The sequence below is a fragment of the Mesoplodon mirus genome (genome assembly GCF_964341445.2).
Source record: "Mesoplodon mirus genome assembly, chromosome: 5".
Classification (NCBI taxonomy): Eukaryota; Metazoa; Chordata; class Mammalia; order Artiodactyla; family Ziphiidae; genus Mesoplodon; species Mesoplodon mirus.
In genome coordinates this window covers 89,642,568-89,666,778 of record NC_138980.1, presented here as the reverse complement: position 1 = coordinate 89,666,778, position 24,211 = coordinate 89,642,568, and the positions used below count along the sequence as shown (strand labels likewise).

At 39.3% G+C, this 24,211-nt stretch overlaps 1 protein-coding gene across 1 annotated transcript; it reads right to left on the bottom strand.

The window, feature by feature from the left end:
• Positions 1-248: 248 nt before the first annotated feature.
• On the bottom strand, positions 249-23,393 carry FEM1C (fem-1 homolog C). The gene is made up of 3 exons (XM_082621884.1): positions 23,232-23,393; positions 21,654-22,372; positions 249-5,139 (listed from the first exon to the last, which is right to left on the bottom strand). The coding sequence occupies exons 2-3, from the start codon at positions 22,195-22,197 to the stop codon at positions 3,833-3,835; spliced, it is 1,851 nt and encodes a 616-aa protein (XP_082478010.1). The 5' UTR covers positions 22,198-22,372; positions 23,232-23,393; the 3' UTR covers positions 249-3,832.
• Positions 23,394-24,211: the final 818 nt, after the last annotated feature.

The following is a 24,211-nucleotide window of genomic DNA, read 5'->3' as shown; positions in this document are numbered from 1 at the left end:
CCCTCTCCCATGCATCCCACAACAAAAATCTTCCTGTATCTTTAGTTTCTGTGCTCTTTACTGGAAAAAAAAATATTAGAATAAACTACATAAATCATCTTTGTTTTTTACATACTAGTATAATAATAAATGCTAACTCGTGAGTTCTGACTATAAATTACCAGTAGGTGTTTTTGAGAAAGGAGTCCACTATCATATGCCTTAAGATAATCAAGTATTGAGTTAATAAGAATACACTAGTATTTGGCGCAAATTTAATTTTATTAAACCTTACAATGAATGTTGTGGCATATCATTTTCCATTGTGTGACAGTTTATTGGCTGGCATCTGAATACAGTACTTTTTGGAAAAATACACAATGGGAATTGACAAAAGGGAGAGAAACTAGTTGCTTAGTGATGTATGAGGGCAAAAAGAAAATGACAACCAATTAATTTTAGTTTCCTTAGTACCTAACTCTAAAATGGTTAAAGTTCCAAGCAATAATGCTGCTGTTACAGTGCACAAGAATATGGTTATTATCTCATCCAGCCCCCACAATTCTGGGGAAATTAAAAGGATTATTATACCTGTAAAATTCAACCTAAGGCTTCTGCTGGGTAATATTATTTTAAAGAGCTACTTTTTCAAATATAACCTCAACAGTTTTCCCAAATCACAGGAGATGGGGGTCTCGAAAACATTATACATTAAGTCACTTTACAAATGAGCAATCACTTAACTGCAAAATCATAATGGGCACCAAATTACCTTTGGTTGATTTGGGCTAATGTCCCTGTCAGATTTATGGATAAGAAAATGACTATTTTTAAAAACTGTAATCCACTTGTCTTTATAATATAGACTGGCATCTAATCTGAGTAAAATGACCATTTCTTTTACAGAAATGATCAAGAGTGGAACATCAGGCTTCCCTGGTGGCGCAGTGGTTGAGAGTCCGCCTGCTGATGCAGGGGACACGGGTTCGTGCCCCGGTCCGGGAGGATCCCACATGCCACGGAGCAGCTGGGCCCGTGGGCCATGGCCGCTGAGCCTGCGCGTCCGGAGCCTGTGCTCCACAACGGGAGAGGCCACAACAGTGAGAGGCCCGCGTACAGCAAAAAAAAAAAAAAAAAAGAGTGGAACATCTAAAATTCAGCAGGCCTTAACAGGGGATTTTTATGGAAATGTAACCAAAACTTATACATTAGCTCCAGCCAACATTACCACACTACAGTGTACAGCTGAGAGTACAATTAGCTCATTATTAAATTACTCATCTGTTGGTTAAAAAAAATAACACAAACTTAAGTTTTTTTTTAAATTCAGTCTCACAATTTTGTGAATACTTTCTGACAAAGGCCTTAAACAGTGTCTGAGGGCACATTTATGAAACAACCTCCTCTAAAATAAAATGGACAATTTTGAGCTTTTAAACTAACTGATTTTTCAAGAGCTCCTAACACCATTTGGGGAGATGGCAAACAGATAACTGTATCTTAATTAAAATAAGGCATTTCAGTTATCAAGACTGAGGAATAGTTCTAAGTTACCTATATTCAGTGGTGGGAAAATGCTATGTAAAGAAATCCTTATTTTATACTAGAGTTGCACAATTCAAATTCACCTATAAAATAGTGTGAGATGTGCCTTACTATAAGAGCATGTAAGCCCTCCTACCCCCTCCCAAAAAAAGGAATATTAAATCACTTAAAATCCAATTGCTCACTGTTCACCCCACAATTATTGAGATCAACTAATGTAGATTTACTGTACTTGCAAAGTTTTCCTTTCTTTAAAAAAAAAGGTGGTTCACGCATATAATTCTTATTCCAGAAGGTTAGAGGCAAATGATTTCAAAAATTGATGTCTGATATTTCTAGAATAATTATCTAAATTACAAACTATTCTTAATTTATGTGGCAGTTCAAGTATTTCAAATTTTCCTATAGTAAACAAGATATTAAAATCTCTTCATCAAATGGTTGCAGAGCAACCATTTATATCCAAATCACCTTTTTCAATGGTGAAATTAAATATACAACCTAGTAAAATGAGTAAGGATATCTTTAAAAAAATTAAACTTCAATTATTTAACCAGAAAGTAAGTCTAATGCTTTTTTGTTTATTTACTATTCTTCATTACAAGTTTTTTACTGAGTAAAGATGAATAAACCTAATGTGACTGTTTGCAATGATGACTCCTTAAATACCCCTACATCAACCCTCAGAATAAAATGTCAACACAAAAATCCAAGTGATCAGGCTCATTAAACTCACAGGTAAACTGAGTTTTTCCTCAAACCAATAAGGAGCTTTTTATTCAGAACAATTTCATTAAGACATTTGCAGGGCAAATATGCCATCATAAATTTTATTCTGAATAACAATAAAGTGCTGAATGATAATTACCTGAATCTTTTTTAGTACTTTTCACTTATTTTTTAAGTTAAAAGAGCCCTTTCTGTGGCATTAGCAAAGCTGTGAAAAAAAAAATCCAAAAAAAAAAAAAAAAAACAAAGAAGGGAGGGAGAGAGGAAAGAAAGAAAAGAAAGGAAGAGAGAAAGAGAATGAAAAAGAGAAAAGAAAAGCTAATTTTCAGTAAGGGAAGAGGAAGCACTGCAACCTTTTGTGTTTAATTAGGGTGACAAATAATTGAGACCAAAGTAATTCATGCAAGTTATCTTCAAAGGTATACTTAAGCTTGAAGAAAGAAGGAACACTGTTACTGACCTTTTGATACTATGGCAGTAAATTGCATACTAAAAATACCTTAATTATCCTAGATGCCTAGATCTGGCTTGGCAAGCATCATGCCACTGACATGCTTCAGCTCTTTTTTGTAAATAAAAGTGATTTGCAGTTCAATTACTGCATATTTCAGTGTGACTCATTAAGCTGTGTGATAAACTTTGAGGTTAAATTTAAGCAAATTCTCTACACCTAATCACATCATCAGCACAAGCAGGACAATGCTGGCACAGCATGAAAGGTGGGTCACTTTATAAGGATTCTTCCTTTTACTGCATGATATATTAAGACGACAGACCTAAATTTCAACTGGGTTAATGAGTTGGAATAGCTTTGTCTCCCAAATTTAGCACACAATAATTTCAGTGGATTAGAGAAAGAAACCTCAGATGTAAAGAAAAAAACAACAAAAAAGCTTGAGCTCTGGTAGCTAACCTTTAGCTCTAAAAATTGTCATGCTACAAGAGTACTTTCGTAAAATGAACTTTGTAACATACTTAACAGTGTTTCAGAGTTGAAGTTGACCAACTGCTGCATAGAAAATATGCTAACATACAACAGTCAAGTTGAAGCCAGTGCATAGAGAAGATAAAGCACTTATGGTAACTGCAAATGGTAACAAGTCCATAAAGTCTGTACAACCTAACATGGATCCATAAGGGGAAAGAAATTGATAAGTAGAAATGGTTAAGTTAAAAATGAGGTGGAAACAGGGGAGAGGCTCGGAGAAGAGAAGGAAGAAGCACAAAAAAGACCTTCAATTGTATAAAATTCACAAACCAGAAAAGTATAAAGACACCACTGAAAAATGGTTAACTCTGTCCCAAACACCCAACAGCAAACAAAACCAGAATGGATGAGCCTTTGGCAGACAATTTTAGAAATCTGAATATGAGATTACATTTCTCAATAATTCACAAACAATATAGTATATGGTATATTTATATTAAATACTGGGAAACCAATCCTGTAAATCTGATGCTTACAATGCTTTAGCCAATGAGAGCGCGATGGAATCAAGCTAAATGAATGCTGGTGTTACCACAACAGTGCTCATTTATGAAACAACTGTTACCAAGTCGTGCTTCAACGGTCAAGTTATCATCTATGAAGTGAAACGAAGGTCTCTAGCTTTTCTGGGATATGCCCTTTATAGTATATTCTATGATTCACTATGACACGAGCAGCGAGACACTGCAATGTGGTATGATTTATAGGCTGGATCAAATTTTTAGCTATTTCCTTCTCGTCCAGCAAGTCACTAGCAGTTTGTTTGTGCAAGTTTGTGGCATCAAAATGTGCACCTGATTTAATAAGGAGATTCATGATGTCTGGATGGTTGTTCAGAGCAGCGATATGGAGGGGACTGTTGTCATCTGAGTCTCTGACGTTCACATCAGCACCACATTCTATCAGTATCGCAGTAACTTGCAGAGATGGAAATTTACAAACAGGGTACTGCCCTACACAGGTAGTATTCTTGTCCACAGCCAGATGAAGAGGGCTGAAGTTATTCTTTCCCCTTGGATGCAGCTTAAGAAACCTGTATATAGTTTGCTTTTTGAAATGATCCTGTTCTAGAGTACAAGGAACTTTTTCTAATATGCAAATCAAGTGCAAAATAATGGAAAGAGCCTTATTTAACTGTAATGGGTCTGCTGGACACTGAGTTTGTTTGATCGCTCGCTCTATTTCAAGGACACTTTTGCACAGTATGCCCATAAGATCATCAAATGTAACAGTGGTGCCCAGACCTTTAGCCCTATACTGTAGCATAAAAGAGAACAGTTCTGCAAAAGATAATAAGCTGCTGGCGGTCATCGGGCTTAGAGGGTCCAAATTGTTCTGCTGCATATCCAAAGCATACTTCCACAGGTTGATGCATCGTTTGAAATTTCCAGAGTCTGCATAGACAGCGCCTCTATATCTAATATAATAAGAGGTGTCAGGATGAGAAGGACCGAGAATACGTTCTCTAATTAATAGTGCCTGCATTCTCATCTCATCAGGATCAGCGATAAGACCTTCTAGCTCTTCTGTACTGTTTACCTCCTTGGCATAATCGTAAGCCATTATTAGTGTCTGCGGTACTGGTTTGCTAATTATATTAGTCCTATCACTGTACCTCATGTTCATTGCCTTTTTCCAGTATTTCAAAGCCCCAAGCAGATCTCTTTTTTTGTCTACAAATGTAGCTCCCAGAAGCTCTAGAGCATTGATCCTTTCTGTCTTGCTGGTCTGTGCATGGTGAGTCAGGAAATCCACAATATTTGTGTGACCAGTCACACTTGCTGAGAGAAGGGGAGTCATTCCATAACCATCCTTTTCCATCTTGGCACAATACATAAGAAGCATCTTCATGATGTCCAAACTTCCAGATTCTGCGCAATCATGCAATGCAGTATTACCTTGAAGAGGAGGAAAAAAGGAGATAACATATTTGAGGGACCAGGATATAATGTAATACATATGTATACTTTAGAATCTAAAGAAAAGCAGGCAGCTCCAAGCTGCCCTCAATGGGACATACTTTAATTTGATTACAAATAAGAAAAAATGATCCCCAGCACCTAAAACTAATGTCTGACACACAGCAGGGGGAAAAATATTGGTTAAATTATTTGAATAAACGAAATGACAAAATAAGGCATTAAAAGATATTCAAAGTCACTAAATGAAATTCAAAATTAATCCACGGCCTCTTGATATTTTTCAATAATGTTTTCAAGTGTATATTCTACAACTAAAAACTGACAAAATGAAATTAACCAGCTATTTATAGTTTTGCTGACAGTCACTTAACTTTCTGGGTCAGACTCCACATTTATAAATAAGAAATCTAGTCTGTAATACCTAAGAGTCTCCAATTTGATTCTAAGAGTCAGAAATTATTTTTTCAGTATTTCTGATTGCCAAGTGAACCTCAGCTGTTTTAGTCAAAAATCTTGGTAACAAAGTACAATACTTTCTTCAAAAAACTCACATAAGAAAAACAAGTTCACTGAAACCTAAAAAATATGTGGGTGGTTCAACATGAACTTTAAAAGGAGACATCTGAAGTGTCCTTTCATAATGGATATTTCCCACTGTAATTTAATTTTCTTAAACATTCTTTTTAGATGTACTAAATGTTCTAACACCGTCCGATTCTTCCCACACATGGATTAAAACTGACAATAGACACTGGCACATTAGTAAAAGGCTGTATGGATGGAACATACTAAGACATAACCACTCATTTTAGCTACCTAAATTTAATATAAACATTCTACTAATGATCAAAACAGAAATTATCATGCAGACCTTTGATATTTACATACAATGTTTACAGAAAATTTCAACAGTCTTTTTAGGCAAGTGTGTGAAAAATAACTAATATAGCTTGGCTGAGACAGCTATGTTTAGAAAGACCTGCTTGCAAGGATGGCCCTGGACTGGCATCTTGAATGTTGTCTGGTAAACAGTTCCAATATATAAAACTTTCCCTAAATGATAAGGGTGGCTTTTATGCTGACTACCTGATTTCCTTCTGGGACTCTGGAATTTTGCATATGTGCTCAGCAGAGGGTGCCTTTGTGACCAGTGCCCAATAAAAACCTGGACATTGAGTCTCTAACCATTCTCTAATCAACCAAAATGGGTTTCCCTGGGCAGGAATATTGCACACATGCATTTATGTTGCTAGGGGAAGACTGCTCTTTGTGACCTCACAGGAAGGAGAGAGCATAAAAAAGCCTGCACAAAGATTCCTCTAGACCCCAACTGTGCCTTTCCTCTTATGATCCAGGTACATGTCCTTATTATATCACTGTAATAAATCTTAGCCATGAGTACAACTGTATGCTAAGTTACCTGCAAACATGGGGGTGGCCTTGAGGACCCCTGACACAGGATGTGTACTAGAAAGTTATTTAAACCTGAATATTTCATGTAACAGACCTACAGATAAAATTCAAAAAAGCACAAGTTGTAATACATTAGGACTTTAAATCTCTTCACAAGTTTATCCTGTTTATTAGTCTTCCATGATATCTATAGGGATTATATTAAAAAATCTGGATATGTTAATTGTGACCCAGGATTCCAATGGTCTACAATGGAAGGGTGTCTGATAGAATGTTTTAGCAATGTGTATGGTAACCAACCACTAAGAGAGCCCAGAACTTCTGACTACTAATGTTGATTTGCTCAATTAAACATGACTACTACTAAGTATATTTTTAAAACTCTTTCGAATTATGGATCCCTAATATTCCCATTTTCTCTAAGAAATAGACAATATAATAGAAATATAAAGAGAAGGCTTAGATGGCATTCTTCTCTATTCAGAATAATAAAATCAAGAAAAAGAATGCAGCAAAAGCCAGTCTTTTAAGTAACTGAATTGACATATTGGAAAAATGAAAAAAATATATATTTTGAATACACCATATACTGAAAAAATGTTCTGTTTTGTTTTTTGTTTTAAAGGAATAAGAGACTCTCACATCTAGTACTGGCAGAGGTAACATGATCACCCTCCCAATAAGAACCAGAAAAGCTGAAAACTGCATTTTTAAAAAAATCTGTATGACCGCCTGTAAGAGCTCACAGGGAGACAACATCCAGGAGAATAAAGAAAATTAGTTAAGTAAAGTCCAGAATTTGGGGAAGCTTTCCCCAACGACCTTTACTGATTCTGGAATAGGCAGCTAAAAAACTGGGCAGAGCTTTTGACCTTTCAGGGCTAGAGGAGAAAACTGGAGTCCAAAGCCCATTAAGAAATCCCTATACACTTTAGGTTATAGCTCTGAAGGGCTGCTCTCTAGGAGTTAAGGTGAAGTGCAAAGAAACCAGCGTTCACAGGCACTGAAATGCAAGTTAAAATCATCTTGATATTGAATTAAAGTAATCCAGAACTGCTAGTATATATATAATCAAAGCCAGAAGCAAATACAAATACTATTTAGATGAAGATATTATCATACTAGAGCTCAAATTATTTTTATATATTCTTCATATATAATGTTTGGTATCCAATCAAAAATAATGGACAGAAGAGAAAACAAGGAACCACAACACAAAAACCAAGGATAAGAGCTAAGAGAAAAGCCCAACAGAAGATCTAGATAATACAGTTATCAGACACAGACTTTAAAGTAATAATTATGCTTAAGATATTTTAAAAATTTTTTGAGAATTAGACAGAAAACTGTAAACTACAAAAAGAACCAAAAGGACATTCTAGAACTGAAAAACTCAATGGGTGGCTTTGAAAGCAGACTACACACAGCTGAATAGAGAATTAGTGAACTAGAAAATTAAGTCAGATGAAAATACATAGAAAGAAGCATGAAAGTGAAAGGATGGAAAAACAGGAGACTATAAGAGACAGAGGAAACGATGTCAGAAGGGATAACATGCTTAACTCCAGAATTATAGACTAAGAAAATAGGCCCAAAGCAATATTTAAAGAGATAAAGTTTGAAAATTTTCTGAAGCTGATGAAAGATTAACCATAAATTTAGTAAGTTTTATAAACAACAAGGATAGACAAAAAGAAAGCCACACTGAGGCACTCTACAGCAGAACCGTTAAAAACTAAGGACAGGGGCTTCCCTGGTGGCGCAGTGGTTGAGAGTCCGCCTGCCGATGCAGGGGACACGGGTTCATGCCCCGGTCTGGGAAGATCCCACGTGCCGCGGAGCGGCTGGGCCTGTGAGCCATGGCCGCTGAGCCTGAGCGTCCGGAGCCTGTGCTCCACAACGGGAGAGGCCACAGCAGTGAGAGGCCCGCGTACCGCAAAAAGGAAAAAAAAGAAAAAAGAAAAAAAAAAAAAAAACAAACCTAAGGACAAAGAGAAAAATCCTAAAACCAAAGAATAGGTGGAAATGACCTGCAAAAGAACAACAATTAGACTGACAGCAAAGTTCTAATCAGAAACAAGAGAAGCCTTAAAGCACTAAAGGAAAATAAATGCCAACTTAGAATTCTGTGAAGTAAAGGACCGTTTCAGGTGAGAAAGAAAAGATGAGCCACATGGAAGCCTGGAAAGGAGTATCAACATTGACAGAAAGGGTAAATTTGTGAGATATCTAAATAAATATTGACGTTAAAAATAATACCTGTAACAGGGTTTGAAACACATATAGAAGAAAAATGCTTGACAGCAATAGCATAAAAGTAAGGAGGGTAATTTGAGTTAAGTATTCTAAGATTTCTGCCTTGCTTGGAAAGAGGTAAAATTAGAAATTTATGTTAGCCTTTGATAAGTCAAAGTAGTACTATCTAGAGTAACCACTAAAATAATAGAGGGTATGCAGGCATATAATTACTATATATCCTCTAATATAGAGAAAAAATGAAAAATAATCCAAACGAAGACAGAAACAAAGCAAAACAGGTAGACAAATAAAAATCAGTAAGTAGCTAGGAGATTAAAGCCCAAATATATAAGTAGTTACATTAAATACAAGCAAACTAAATGTTCCATTAAAAGACAAAAACTGTCAGACTGAAAATACAAACACATAGAACTCAACTACATGCTGCTTACAAGAGAAATACCTTAAATGTAAGGACAGAAAAAGGTTGAAGTGAAAAGATGAAAAAAATATATACTTTATGCAAAAATTAACCATAAGAAAGCTGTCTGATATTAAAATATCAGATTAAGTAGACTTTAAAACAAAATGCATAATTACAGATAAACATTTTATAATGACATAAAATTCAAAACAACAGAAAGATATAATTCTAAATTTGTTTTCACCTAAAAACAGCAAAATAAATAAAGCAAAAATCAACAGAACTACAAGGAAAATCAGATAAATCCACTCATAATACATTTGAACACACCTTTTTCAGTTTAGACCAAAACCAATAAGGATATTGAAAATTAAATGAACACTATAGAATTTAATTTTTTTCTAAGGACACACGGAGCATATACAAATGCTGACTACATTCTGGGCCATAAAATGAGACTCACACAAATGTCAAGGGACTGAAATCACTGAATATGTTATAAGTCCACAATACAAGTTAGATTAAAAACAAACAAGCGGAAAAAAAAGAAAACCCTAGAAAAATCTCCACATATTTGAAATTTAAAAATATACTTTCAAATAGCCCACGGGTCAAAGAAGGAATCCCAATGGAAAGCAGAAAATATTTTTATCTGGATGATAATAAAAATGTTAAATAAAAAATCTTGTGGGATATGGCTAAAACTATGCTTAAATGTACATTAGAAAAGAATGGCTTTTTGAAAAAACAGCTAAGTTTCCATCTCAAGAACTTATAGGGGAAAAACAATATATTAAACCTAGAGAGACTAGAAGCAAATAATAAAAAGCAGAAATAAATGAAGAGAAAAGGTACCAGTATGCTAGCACGACATTTTTTCCCCTAAATTGTATTAACTAATGAGAACTTATATTAATAACTATGCAAAGTAGAGAAGATAAACTTGTTCTACAAACAGAAACCAGAGAAATTGGTAGTAAAATAAAAACCCATATCTCCTAATTGCCATTTCAGTGTATTGCTCATTACTAAGGTCATATTTTAAATGCTAGTCATACTACACTCCAGTGAATAAGTTATTTCTAATATAAACCAAGCCTCATAATAAAACTTTCACCAATCATATTACTTTCCAGCTCAAAAGCTTTCATGCTTCCTCTAAAGAAATAGCTGAAAATCTCCAAGATTTCAAAATTCTACGGCATTGATTCTCAAAGCACTATCTGTGTGAGGATGAGAAAGCAACAAGGCAGAAATCTATAGTTTTAGAAGGCATGTCATGTGAAGTAAAGCTTAATCTTGGTAGTGGGAATACACATAAGAAGATATACTCTGGGAAATAGATTTTTTAAAAGAGAAATATTTCCCTAACCTACCTCTCTAGCCTCATTTGTTGTCATCTCCAGTATGAATGCTGCTCTGTGAATCTAGCCCAGGAGCCAGCAAACTTCTTCTGTAAAGGGTTAGACAGTATTCCAGCTTTTCCAGTCCATAAGGTCTCTGTTGTAATCACTCAACTCTACCATATAACAAAAAGTATCCATAGGCAATTGGTTAAATTAATGGACATGGCTGTTTTCCAACAAAACTTTACTTATGGACAGTGAAATGTGGCTTTTGTGTAATTTTCACGTCATGATATATTATTCTTCATCTGATTTTTTTTTTCAACCATTAACAAATATAAAAAATATATCTTAGTTCTCAGGCAGTACAAAAACAGGGGGTGGGCAGGATTTGACCTCTGGGCCAGAGTCTGCCAACACCTTCTCTAACCCAAAAGACATCAATACCAGCCACATACAAGGCAAAGAAACTGCTTAGGCTTCCCATCACTGTATTCTAAGTTACCTCTCCCAGCCCCTGGAATAGTCTTGCTTACTTCCACCTCCATGCCTCTTCTCTTAATTTTCCTGTCAATATACTCTTTCTGGGCTTCCCTGGTGGTGCAGTGGTTGAGAGTCCGCCTGCCGATGCAGGGGACACGGGTTCATGCCCCGGTCCGGGAAGATCCCACATGCCACATGGCCCTGAGCCATGGCCGCTGAGCCTGCACGTCTGGAGCCTGTGCTCCGCAATGGGAGAAACCACAACAGTGAGTGGCCCTCATACCGCAAAAAAAAAAAAAAAAAAAAAAAAAAAAGTGTATATATATATATATATATGCTCTTTCTTCTTTGCCTTTTTAACTTCTTTTCCTCCAAGTTGCACCAGAAATTTCAGCTGCTTAAAGAGGCCTTCTTGGTTATCCTATGTCAATTTATCATTTTGAGAATGCCTGGTGAATAAATGTTTCATTCATCCTGGTAAGTACTCATGTTATATCTACTATTATAATCTTATGTAATACCTTACATAATATGTTAGTGCTTCACAAATAGGTTTTCTTACCTAAACTGTCTATTCCTAAAGTACACAGAGCCTATGTTATATTTCCTTTATATCCCAGATAGCAGTTAGCACAATATCAAAGCTAAGGTAGATACTTAAATTTTTAATACTTGATATCACAAAAAATGATTCAAATAAGGACAAAATAACTTTAAAAAGTAAAATCTTAGGGCTTCCCCGGTGGCACAGTGGTTAAGAATCCGCCTGCCAATGCAGAGGACAAGGGTTCGAGCCCTGGTCCAGGAAGATCCCACATGCTGCAGAGCAACTAAGCCCCGTGCACCACAACTACCGAGCCTGCTCTAGAGCCCGTGAGCCACAACTACTGAAGCCCGCATGCCTAGAGCCCATGCTCCACAACAAGAAAAGCCACCGCAATGAGAAGGCTGTGTACCACAACGAAGAGTAGCCCCCTGCTCGCCGCAACTAGAGAAAGCCCACGCACAGCAACGAAGACCCAACGCAGCCAAAAATAAATAAATAAAATAAATACATTTTTTTAAAAAAGTTAAATCTTAGCAGGAGGGGATCACCTTTATTATTCTAACAGGTTAAATATATAACCTCCACACTTTCATGCCCTGGAAGCCCTAAAAAATTTCTGAATTATAACCTAGACCATTACTTAAAAGTTAAGAAAACAGAGGTCAAAAAAAAAAAAAACCCAATACAAAAGCATAATTTTACAGCAACTATGTCATGTCTCCAAGTGTCTCTACATAGTATATTTTGATAAAGTTGTAATCAGAAAATACACAACTGTTTCCTGCTTTTCACCTACATCTTAGTCATTTTGTCATGTTCCATGTATATAGTCTACATGAACTATTTACATAGATACTACATAATCACTCTTAATGGCTTTATGGTTAAAGTTCAAGTAAGGAGGCATGTCATAATTTACATAAACACTTCTCTGTTGATGGACATCTGCATTCCTTCAGAATTTTCACTATTAAAATTAACGCCTAAAAAACTATAAGGACAGATAACAGACCAGTGATTGCCACAGGGTGGGTGCTGAGAGAATGGTTAACTGCAAAGGGGCATACAGGAAGTTTTCATTCCACCTCTATTGTAGTGGTGGTTAAATTTACAGTTTATGTTTTTCAGAACTTAGAGAACTGGGCTTCCCTGATGGGGCAGTGGTTGAGAATCCGCCTGCCAATGCAGGGGACACGGGTTCCAGCCCTGGTCCAGGAAGATCCCACATGCCACAGAGCAGCTAAGCCCACACGCCGCAACTACTGAGCCTTCGCTCTAGAGCCCGCGAGCCACAACTACTGAACCCGTGTGTCACAATTACTGAAGCCCGCACGTCTAGGCCCCATGCTCTGCAACGAGAAGCCACTGCAATAAGCCTGCACACCTTAATGAAGAGTAGTTCCTACTCGCCGCAACTACAGAAAGCCCACGCGTAGCAACGAAGACCCAACACAGCCAAAAAAAAAAAAAAAAAAAAAAAAAAAAAAAAAAATTGTGGTGATGGCTGCACAAATCTGTGACCATACTAAAAACCAATGATGGGTGGTTTTTAAATGCGTGAATGGTATGTGAATTATGTCTCAAAGCTGTTTTAAAATCAAAGTATTTGTTTTTAGTAAAGTATAAGTTTTGACTGATAGAAACAGCAATTAAAAGGTTTTTTTTATCATAACAGATCTGTCTGGAAATGCACAGAAACAGTTCTTATTGTAACAGGGAAGAGCCAATTTTGACTCCATGTTGGATCTGTTTCTTTGACTTTAGCCTTTGCTTTTTGTTGCTTTTGTTATTATAATCATACATAATTGCCTGCCTCAGGGAACCCTACCCACCTGTGAATGGCCGCAAGAAAAAAGAAATTAACACATCCCCTCCTGGAGGCTGGCCATTCCTGGAGATGTTCTCCATGACTGATGGCCCTTTCCACTTTACTTCCTCCCCACCTCTCCCTCTCTATTCTGACTTTTTACTTTACTTCCCTCTGATTCTGTAAAAAAAAAACCTGGCATCCAGACCCCATAAGGTGGTTTTTTTGGGGGACCCTGGTCTGCCATCTTCTCGGTCTGCCAGCTTTCCGAATAAAGTGGCACTCCTTGCCTCAACACCTCGTCTCCGATTTACTGGCCTGTCGTGCAGCAAGCAGAGCGAGCTTACACGACAGCTCCAGCTCGCTCATCATCTCTCCTCTTTAACCTGCTGTGCTTGGCATCCATTCTTCTGCCTTGCAGCTGGGGCTAAGCCGAGTCTTTAAGAGAGGTCCACCTATAAACATGGGGGCGGGAGGGAGGGGTGCAGTTCAACTGCATAACAAGGCTGATTCCAAGCATTTTACTCCTGGAATAGCTAATTGGTATGTGTTAAGGGAGCAGGCGGGAAGGGGTAAAGAGGAAAACTTTAGAATATCAAAGGAGCACTAGAAGGTTCCTCTGCTCAGAATATTTCCCTTCCCCATGTATGCTGTAACACCAGAGACACTCAAGGACAAGAGTTTGAAAAAAAAAAAAAAGAATCAAAACTAGGATAGGGGGCTTCCCTGGTGGCGCAGTGGTTGAGAGTCCGCCTGCCGATGTAAGGGACATGGGTTCGTGCTCCGGTCCGGGAGGATCCCACATGCCACGGAGCAGCTGGGCCCGTGGGCCATGGCCGCTGAGCCTGCACGTCCGGAGCCTGTGCTCCGCAACGGGAGAGGCCACAACAGTGAGAGGCCCGCGTACCGCAAAAAAAAAAGGATAAAAAAACCACTACTGGTATCAAGATTACCACGTGCCTTCCCTTCATGCTTTATATAAGGCAGTGAGCTAGGAACACAGAGAAATTTAACAAGACAGGTCCTTGAGCTCACGACAAAGTTAAGTGCTAAAAACTGCTCAAGATGCATTCATGTGACCCAAGGAGGACGAGGACTTGCCTTTGAAATGGGTCTTGATAGCAAGCAGTAATAGCTGAGCTAAGGGATCAGGACTAAATTCAACTAATAATAGTACAATTTGATGAAAATTATACAACGTAAGTTGATGAAAACATCAACATTACAATTCAGACTTACATTCTAGTTCAGACTCTCTATTCAACTGCAGCTCTACCCAAAGGTAGGGAAAAAAGAGGAAAAGAGATATTTTAATCAAATTTGCATCCATGTTACTTCTTTATCTGGGCCTCTCCCCCACTCTTCCACCTCTATCTTCCAACACATACATTCCCCATGTCTCAGTAGCATAAATCTTTAGAATGCCATGGGCTTCCTAAATTTTCTTTTAAACAAATTTAATTAATCAAGGTGATTAAAATCTCATAAAGATGAACTCAGTGAGGGAACTATATGTAGCTAAAAGATCAGTAAGTAAAACTTAACCTCTGCCCTAAGTTTGTGTTGCTGGGGATGACTCTGAAATAGCAGTAGTGTTCAGGATCTACTCATTTTCACCATCTTCAGTTCAATTTTGTGAGGACACAGTTTACAGTCCAATCTTCAGGGATAAAGGAACACAATAGATATTTCCCTACTGCACTCAATAGACAGACACATCATCTACAGCTTAGCTTCCCCAACTAGGATGCCAAGTTTCCCTGAAGACACAGAGAAAGTGTGCCAGGAGATACAGGAGGGAAAAGGATAACAAGAAACAACTTGCAGGAGCAACTTGATCTAGGATTAAAATGTTAACGAATTCAACTAGTTAAACATTATTAATATAACAAAATAAGTATGGAATGTTACAGAGTAGAAAGAAATTTCAAAGCCCTCTCTTTCACTCTTCTCTGCTAGTAGGTGTGTTCTGAGGTAACCAAGAGCTGAGCTAGAGTTCTCAAAGAAGAAAAACAGAATTTCAGCTTCCAACACTCTCAGTCCTGAAGTATACAAATAAACTACCTACATGACAATAGTCATTATCTTTGTCCATTCTCTTAATACCAACCATTCTTAATTTACAGTGGAGATTTTCTTACATGAAATTCCTTTGGATTTACAGTGGATAAGAGAAAAAAAGGATTTCTTTTTTTTAACATTCTCTTGCTTGAAATACATCTATACCCTAAACTGCCTATACTATAGGAGAGAAAGAATGCCTGCGTTTGCTTCGAGCTACTGCAGAGAATAAAAGGAGGGACAAATATACTTTTTAACATATATTGGCAAATGTGGATAAATGTTGAAGCAAGGTGATAAATACATAGTGGTTCAAAGTATTCTTCTCTCTACTTTCTCCACTTACATATAAGTTAGAAAATTTCCATAATAAGGAGGCAAATAGGGGCTTCCCTGGTGGCACAGTAGTTAAGAATCCGCCTGGTGGGCTTCCCTGGTGGCACGGTGGTTAAGAATCCACCTGCCAATGCAGGGGACAGGGGTTCGAGCCCTGGTCTGGGAAGATCCCACATGACGCGGAGCAACTAAGCCCTGTGTGCCGCAACTACTGAGACCGCGTGCCTAGAGCCCGTGTTCTGCTACAAGAGAAGCCACCGAAAGGAGAAGCCCGCACACCACAACGAAGAGTAGCCCCTGCTTGCCGCAACTAGAGAAAGCCCACACACAGCAATGAAGACCCAATGCAGCCAAAAATAAATATTTAAACTAAATTAATATAAATAAATAAATAAAACCAAGGTTTAAAAAAAAAAAAAATCCGCCTGCCAATGCAGGAGACACGGGTTCGAGTCCTGGTCCAGGAAGATCCCACATACCATGGAGCAACTAAGTCCATGTGCCACAACTACTGAGCCTGCACTCTAGAGCGCGCGAGCCACAACTACTGAGCCCACGTGCCACAACGACTGAAGCCCGCACGCCTAGAGCCCATGCTCGCAACAAGAGAAGCCACTGCACTACAACAAAGAGTAGCCCCCGTTCGCCACAACTAGAGAAAGCCTGTGTGCAGCAACGAAGACCCAGTGCAGCCATAAATAAATAAATAAATAAATAAATTTATTTTTAAAAAAGAGGCAAAAAACTGCCTGATCTAGCTCTCTCAAACCCTTTTAAAGCTAACCATACTTACGAGCCTACACGGTTTTCTCCCTTTTCTAAGCTCCTATAGAGTTCTACCTGTACCACTCACTTTTCACAATCACTGTCTTAATGTCTTCATGTGCGTATTTCTGTACTACAAGGACCAGAAAACACAGTCCTTGCCATCAAAGAGCTTATAATCTTTCCTCTCTTAAATGCAACACATTCATTCAACAAACTCATTTACCAATTGCCCACTGTGGGCCAGATAACTCTTTCTAACACATGGATACAAACACCAGGTCTCTAGCCTCAAAGAGCTCACAATGTAACAGAATTAGAATGTACTAATATGGGTTTCTCTAAAAAAAAAAAAAAAAAAAACACCTCAGTCATTCCTCTGGTGAAAACATTCACTGACTTACCTACCACTGCATAAAGAATAAAGTCAAACTCCTTTACCTGGAAGTCAATGCCCTTTTATACTCTAGCCCTGACTGCCCTTTGGTCATGCTACTTTCCAATTTCTGTACCCTCCAAGCATATTTCTTAATGTGCCTTTCCTTATGCCATTTCCTAAGCCTTAAAAACTGGATCAAGGGCTTCCCTGGTGGCGCAGTGGTTGAGAGTCCGCCTGCCGATGCAGGGGACACGGGTTCGTGCCCCGATCCCGGAAGATCCCACATGCCGCGGAGCGGCTGGGCCCGCAAGCCATGGCCGCGGAGCCTGTGTGTCCGGAGCCTGTGCTCCGCAACGGGAGAGGCCACAGCAGTGAGAGGCCCGCGTACAGCAAAAAAAAAAAAAAAAAAAAAAAAACTGGATCAAATTCCTTCTGCAGATCTTAACTCCAACAATCCTTTCAAAGCCCAGTTAACTCCATGAGGCCTTTCCAGTCAGTACACTCTTCCAAAATCCTATATAATGAATTTATACCATTCCTTTAGCAGTGAACAAATGTGATGTGCTGTATCTTTTCATAGCCTCCACAATGTCCAACACAATATCTGGCCTACAGAAAACGCACAGGAATTATCCTATTACTAATTTACTTAGTTACCTTGGGTATCTAAAATAATTGACCCATGCGTGAGGATAGCCTGTCCTCTGGGGCCAGTCTCCCCAATCCCAACTCAAAGAGCTGTTCTATATAGGTCTGTAGTACTCAACCAATCACTTTCAGGTGCTCAATTTCCAGTCGAATTTGGGTGTAAAAGCAGAATTGAGGGTTTAAGTAACTTTTCCATAGATCTGCAAAGTCCTATTATGAGTCAAAACATAAACAAACAAAAAAAAACTCAACTGAAAAAGAACCAGGGCTTCCCTGGTGGCGCAATGGTTGAGAGTCCGCCTGCCGATGCAGGGGACGCGGGTTCGTGCCCCGGTCCGGGAGGATCCCGCATGCCGTGGAGCGGCTGGGCCGGTGCGCCGTGGCCGCTGGGCCTGCGCGTCCAGAGCCTGTGCTCCGCAACGGGAGAGGCTACCGCAACGGGAGAGGCCACAACAGTGAGAGGCCCGCATACCACACACACACACAAAAAGAACCAAAGAAAGCCAAAGATGACTATAACCGTGAAGTACTGAGATCAGTGTTATGGCCCTAAGATGGGCTTGTCTAATCACTCCTGATTTGGGGTCTATATTTAAATAGGAACCAACTTTCCTGTCTCAAAAATGAACTGTTGTGTTAAACTGGAGAAGCATTTCTAAACATCTCAGTTTTTCTCCCCCTTTTGAATGGCATGGGCAAAAAAGGCACCCACTGTCCCCTCAGGTAATGAGTTAGTTGGGGATAAAGTATTTCCAAAAATCTAAGACAAGAAAGCACTACTGCTGCGTTTACCACAGTGTGGTTTAAGTACCTGCTTATGAACCTGTCTCTCTAAACAAGCCTTGAGCTCCTGAAGAGCAGGGAGTCAAGGACTGGATATCTTGTCTTACTCATCTTTGTATATCCTAAGTCAAACAGTCTGGCACACTCAAGGGACTCAATAAATGCTCTCTCAATTAATGAATGAATTCCACCTTAGGTTAAAACATGTTCAAAATGCCAACAGCCTGTTAAAAAGTAATGGAAAGAAGTTAGATAATGTATTCAAATGCCAACTGCCTGTTAAAAAGTAATGGAAGGTAGAAGTCACATGCATTTTATATTTAAGTAAACCAAGCATAATCTACTGACATTTTCCTTCTTCAGAACCATTTCCAACAGTTTACATATAAAATTTCCTCAGAAATTATTCCATTTTATCCCTCATCTTATCAGTCTTTTCCATTTTTTACATGGGGATAAAAATGTGGGGGAAAAAATCCTTAAGATCTTGACACTCTACCAGATCCTTCTCCAGTGTTCCTGCCTCAGTTTCAAACAGTTCCTGTTTTTTTATTACCCCCCAAACCCATAAAATAAAATAAAAAAAACTGAAAAGTCAATGAGGGAGTAATTATCAAAGAATGGAAGCTTCAGGACCAGAGTGGGGGACGTACATATGTACTTTAATCTGCCCCCAATATTCTTTAAGACTCACTGTCAAATTTAAAAGGCACTATGCAAAAGTTAAAGTACTGCACACAAAGTGATATATTATATATACATACAATACACACGTATGTATTATGTGTATATATGTATGTATATAAAACTGAAGCTACATGAAAACAATTTTTGGTATAAAATTGTTTTCTCTTATGTGTACTTCTTTAAACAGCATAAATACTAGATATTGATACTGAGGTAAAAAAAAGAAAAAGACTCTAGAATTAGCCAGAAGAGGGAGTATACACATCCTCAAGCACAAAACTATATGATGATGGTGTTAAAAGGTTTTATTACCTCTGAAATAGCAAAGGTAATCAAGTTAAATATTGTTCACAGTTTACTAAGGGAAAATGCTCACTAAAATATGGGCTATTTACAGTATAGTTCTCCCACACATTATATCTCTAGAAGTATAAAGAACTTTGAAAAAGAGAAGGGAAAATAGTACCAGTACTAATCTCTCCAATGACTTAAGTTTAAAACATGCCCCAATTTGATTTAAATATGGGAGTTTATCAACAATCTCTATATCATTAGGCTGATGAATAAAAAGCCCAAAACAAACTAAAAATTCAACAAGCCTAAACATGCAGCCATAACTTTTAACCCTTTCTCTTCTAGGTATGATTTCAAAGCATTCCCAATACTAACATGGTCAATTAAGCAGTAATTTGTTCTTTTAAAACAAACATTCTTTAAAAGAATGGTAATTGTTTAAAAAAAAAAAGTCATGCTGTCCTTTTACCCAACACCTACATCAAAGATAATCAGAAACAATAAAACATTCATAAGAAAGAATGTTTACAGAAACATTTCTTATAGTGAGAAGGCAGAAGCAATGTAAAACTCCATTAGTAGAAGAGTATGCAGCTACTGAAATTAAAGAGCTATAATTAATGACACATTTATTAAGCTAAAAAACAAGTACAGAAGAGCATATAAAATAAAATTTCATACATATATCTAAATGCAAAATTCAGTATCTTTGGGAGGATTATCTCTAAGTGCTGGAATTCTGTGAGATTTTTATATTTCCTCAGGAAAAAAATTTACAAAAAAATCACAATGAGGCTGTATCATTTTTACGACAAACCTTTTTAAAAAAGATTATACTAACTTCAGTAAATATGTCCAGTAACTATGTGGTGCCCCATAATTGTGTGGTTTAGCCACTCTGAGAGGCAATCAGTCACTATCACAATGATAAATGCACATTCACTTTGATTTAGCAATTACACTTACAGGTATTTATAATACAGCTATTTTCACATAAGTGTGCAAAGCCACAGATTTGTTCAAGAATTGTTTATTTTGGATGTGACCTAACTGTCTGTCAACAGGGACTAGATAAATTATGCACACTCATACAATGAAATACTGTGTAGCCATGAAACAGAATGAGGTAGCCACGTGTGTTGGAGTTGAATGACATTCAAGATAAAGTGAAAAAAAGAAAGAACAGTATGTATCAATTAACAAAGAAGAAAGAGGGAGAAATATACAGACAAGTATACTTGTATTTGCATAGACTATCTTGAGGACACACAAAACACTGTAAACAATGGTAGCTGGTGGGCTGGAAGTCTAGAAATGAAGAGTGTTAAGACTTATTTTTCATACTAAACACTGTAAACCAATTTGTATTGTGTGATTTTTTTTTTACCATGTATGTATGCTCCTTTAAGTCTTATAGTTTTTTAATATTACGCAGTGAATTACTTTGCTGTTGTATAAACAAATATGTTTAAGGAAAATAATGCTAAGTATTAATATTATACTATCAAAACACTTGTTTTTAAGGGTTAAAAAATTCCTAAACTATCATCTGAACAGTATACACGACCATAAAGCTGAACTCTTCTTCTGGACAAAGATGTTTACATTGTTGCTAGTCAGCAAATCCACATCTGCTTAACCTAGTCCATGTTTTGCTCTGGGCATTGTAGCAGTTTAAAAAAATCTGTTCTCTCTCTTGCTATATTTAATGAAAGGATTTTCTACTGGCCACACAGTAAGTATGGAATAAGGGAACAGATTTTCTCCTTTTCATTGATATTAATCCTTCCAGGTCAGTATGGCCTAGCCGTCCCTGACAGAATAACAAATGAAATGCCTACCTAAGACAAACATGACAATGACTCACTAAATATAGTAGTTGCTACTCCAAGGGTATTCTAAGAAAATAAAACTAAGAGAAATATATTAAATCAAAGTATATTCTTAAGTAAACACAAGTCTAATGGCTCAGATCAACTGCCACTAACATGCTCTAAACTTTGGGGAACCCACTTCCCATGAATTGGAAGTTACTCCAAATAAAGAGAGAAAATGCTGCTTAACACAGTGATAGAGGTCTTTTTTTTTTTTTTATCACATTTGCCCCATGTACTATCAAATACCAAAGAAACAATCAACAAGGTTATACTGGAAGGGATACCTAATCAAAATAGGTCTGTCAGTGTTGGTTTACTCAACACCACTGCTTATAATTATGTATCAAACTTCCTGAAAATAAGTGGTAAACACTTAAAAAATTAAAATGAATATGAACTCACCTTTAACACTTTTTCTATTAACATCTGCCCCTTTTTCAAGTAAATACTGAGCAATCTCTTTGTGTCCTTTGTAACATGAGATCATCAAGCATGTATGCCCATGTCGGTTTGACACTTCCAAATCAGCTTTGTGTTCTACCAGGTACTTGACTATGTCCAAATGGCCATCGAAACAGGCAGCTCGAAGAGGAGTTGAATTGGTTAAAGTCGTGTTGTTGACAGACGCTCCATGATTTAACAAAGACTGAACCACCTTCAGATGTCCTGCTGCAGAAGCGGCCCACAAAGGGGGAGCCCCCTCAATGGTTTCGCCATCAAAATTGACCGAGCCCCCGACTTCTATGGAGGCACTGCACTGCTCTAGGAGAAATTCCACCATGTCAAGGTGCCCATACCTGGCGGCCATCAAGAGCGGGGTGGCCCCATTTGTTTTTTCAGAGATCAAGGAGGAAACCTCCTCTTTAGATTTGCTTGCCAACAATTTGGTGAGAAGCCGGAGTTTGCCATCTCGAGCTGCGTTGAATACTGCTGTCTTTAGATCCATTTATGTCCAGTTGAGAGGCTGTGCTTTATTTATCCTTCAAAGCAAAGCTCCAGCTTAACTCTATTGACACAGGCAAGGGTTACAGGAACCAAAGTTCAACGTAAATCACGGCGCCCCAGAACGGATGTATGTTCTGTCTACTGCCGTCCAATATATGACAACCAGAGCAACCAAACTAGAGAAAGAAAAAAAAAAAGTAGCGGTTTTGAAATTTCCATAGGTAAAGGTGAAAACACTAGGTTTTCTTAATTTTTACTCCTGGGGGCGGGGGGAGCCACACTTTAGGAACTACTCCGCCTCCCCAAAAAAGGTGGGAAAGAAGAATACAAAAAAGATACACACAGAGACCCAAATGTTATGGTGGGAGGCAGTCTCTTCTCTGTATACGGTAAATTTAATCACTACAGGCAACCGGTTTTCTCGCCTCCTAACCAGCCAAGCTTTGGGCTAGTTTTGCTTTGCACACGCCCAGAGAGAGTACAACCCAAAGAGGCAGGAGACGCGGGTGCAGAAATGTTTCCCTTTTCTCACATCTGCAGAGGAGAGCGGGCCAAGGGCGCGAGGCTGCAAGGCCTCGCTGTGGCCAGGATGGCTTTCGAGAAGGAACAAAAAAGGTCGGACCCAACAAACCGCGGCCAGCTAACGCCAAAACCGTCGCCCGACAGGTTCTCTCTCCTTTAAAACTACTCGAGGCTCTCAGGAAATCCGGCTGCCTTTTAGTTAACTTCGCCCGCCCCATTCTGATACCCGCCCCCCCGCCCCGCAAAGGGGTCCGTAGGTTCCCCAAACCACAGCCGCCCCTACACAACCTTCACCTCTACCTTTTCCCGATAGGGGCAGCCCCCTTCCCAAGCTCCTCCATCGACCACGACCCCCTCCCGCAGGCCGACCAGCCGGTGGCCTCCAGCCCGCAACCCGCCTTCCGCTCCTGCGAGCGCCCTCCTTCCCCTTCCCGCCCAGGCCTCCCCGCAGGAGCCTGAGGCCGCGGCCCTGGCTCGGCCGACCACCGCCGCCGCCGCCGCCGCCTCCACTACCTGCCAGGGGGCTAGTCCTCCCCGCCGCCACCAGCCGCTCGGGCTCGGGCTGCCCCCTCAAAATGAGACCGCTGTCCGCGCCGCCGTCCGGACTGCCCAGCTCCGCCTGCGGCCGCACAGCTTCTCCATACCTCGCGCCCCACAGGAATGAATCCGGCCGCGCCGCTCGCCCCGCCCCACCCCGCCCCGCCGAACTGCCTCCCGCCCTCCCAGTCTGCGCGGGCTGCAACGGCTACAGCAGCCGCGACGGATGGTGTAATGGACTGCGGGCCGGGGGCCGGACGTGCCAGAGCACTGCTTCACATCACCGACGCGCCAGCCTCGCCATTGGGTCGGGGGAGGGCGGCGGCTGCCGCGAGCAGACGCCTAGGGGCGGGGCGGGGCGGGGCGGGGCGGGGCGGGGCGGGGCCACGCCGGAGGCGGCCGCCGAAGGTTGGGAGAGAGGCTGCCGAGACGTTGGGAGCTGCTCCGCGCTCCACCTTTTGGGGCGCTGGTTTCGGGTACCTTTGGGTCCCAAGGCCATAACCCCCAGACGGGTGGTAGCCATTATTTCTTTCTCGCAGACATCAGCTCTCTCAAACTAGTCTCTTCTAAGGCTCCTTCCTTTGGTGGGCCCTGGAATATACCGAGCTCGTTGTGAGGCCTCAAAAAAGCAGAAGACAAACGCAACAAACTTGAGAAAAAGATTAGTTTTGGAGGCTGCCAAACATGGCTTAGTTTATAAAAATATGAACTCAAAAAATATAAAGCTACAAGGAATGATAAAGCTTAACAGCAGTGTAAGTCAAGAAGGTCGAGTTCTTCACTCTGAACAGTAAAACCAGGAAATGAGAGGAAGCTAAAAAGTTAATATAAATGAAAAGAATTACTGCTTCGTACATCAGGAAATAAACTTGTGGAATTCATGACGTTAACACATGGGATGTTTTAAACTAGGTTGAGGAAGAGTTTAAATATGTTTGGAGACTTAACACCCATAG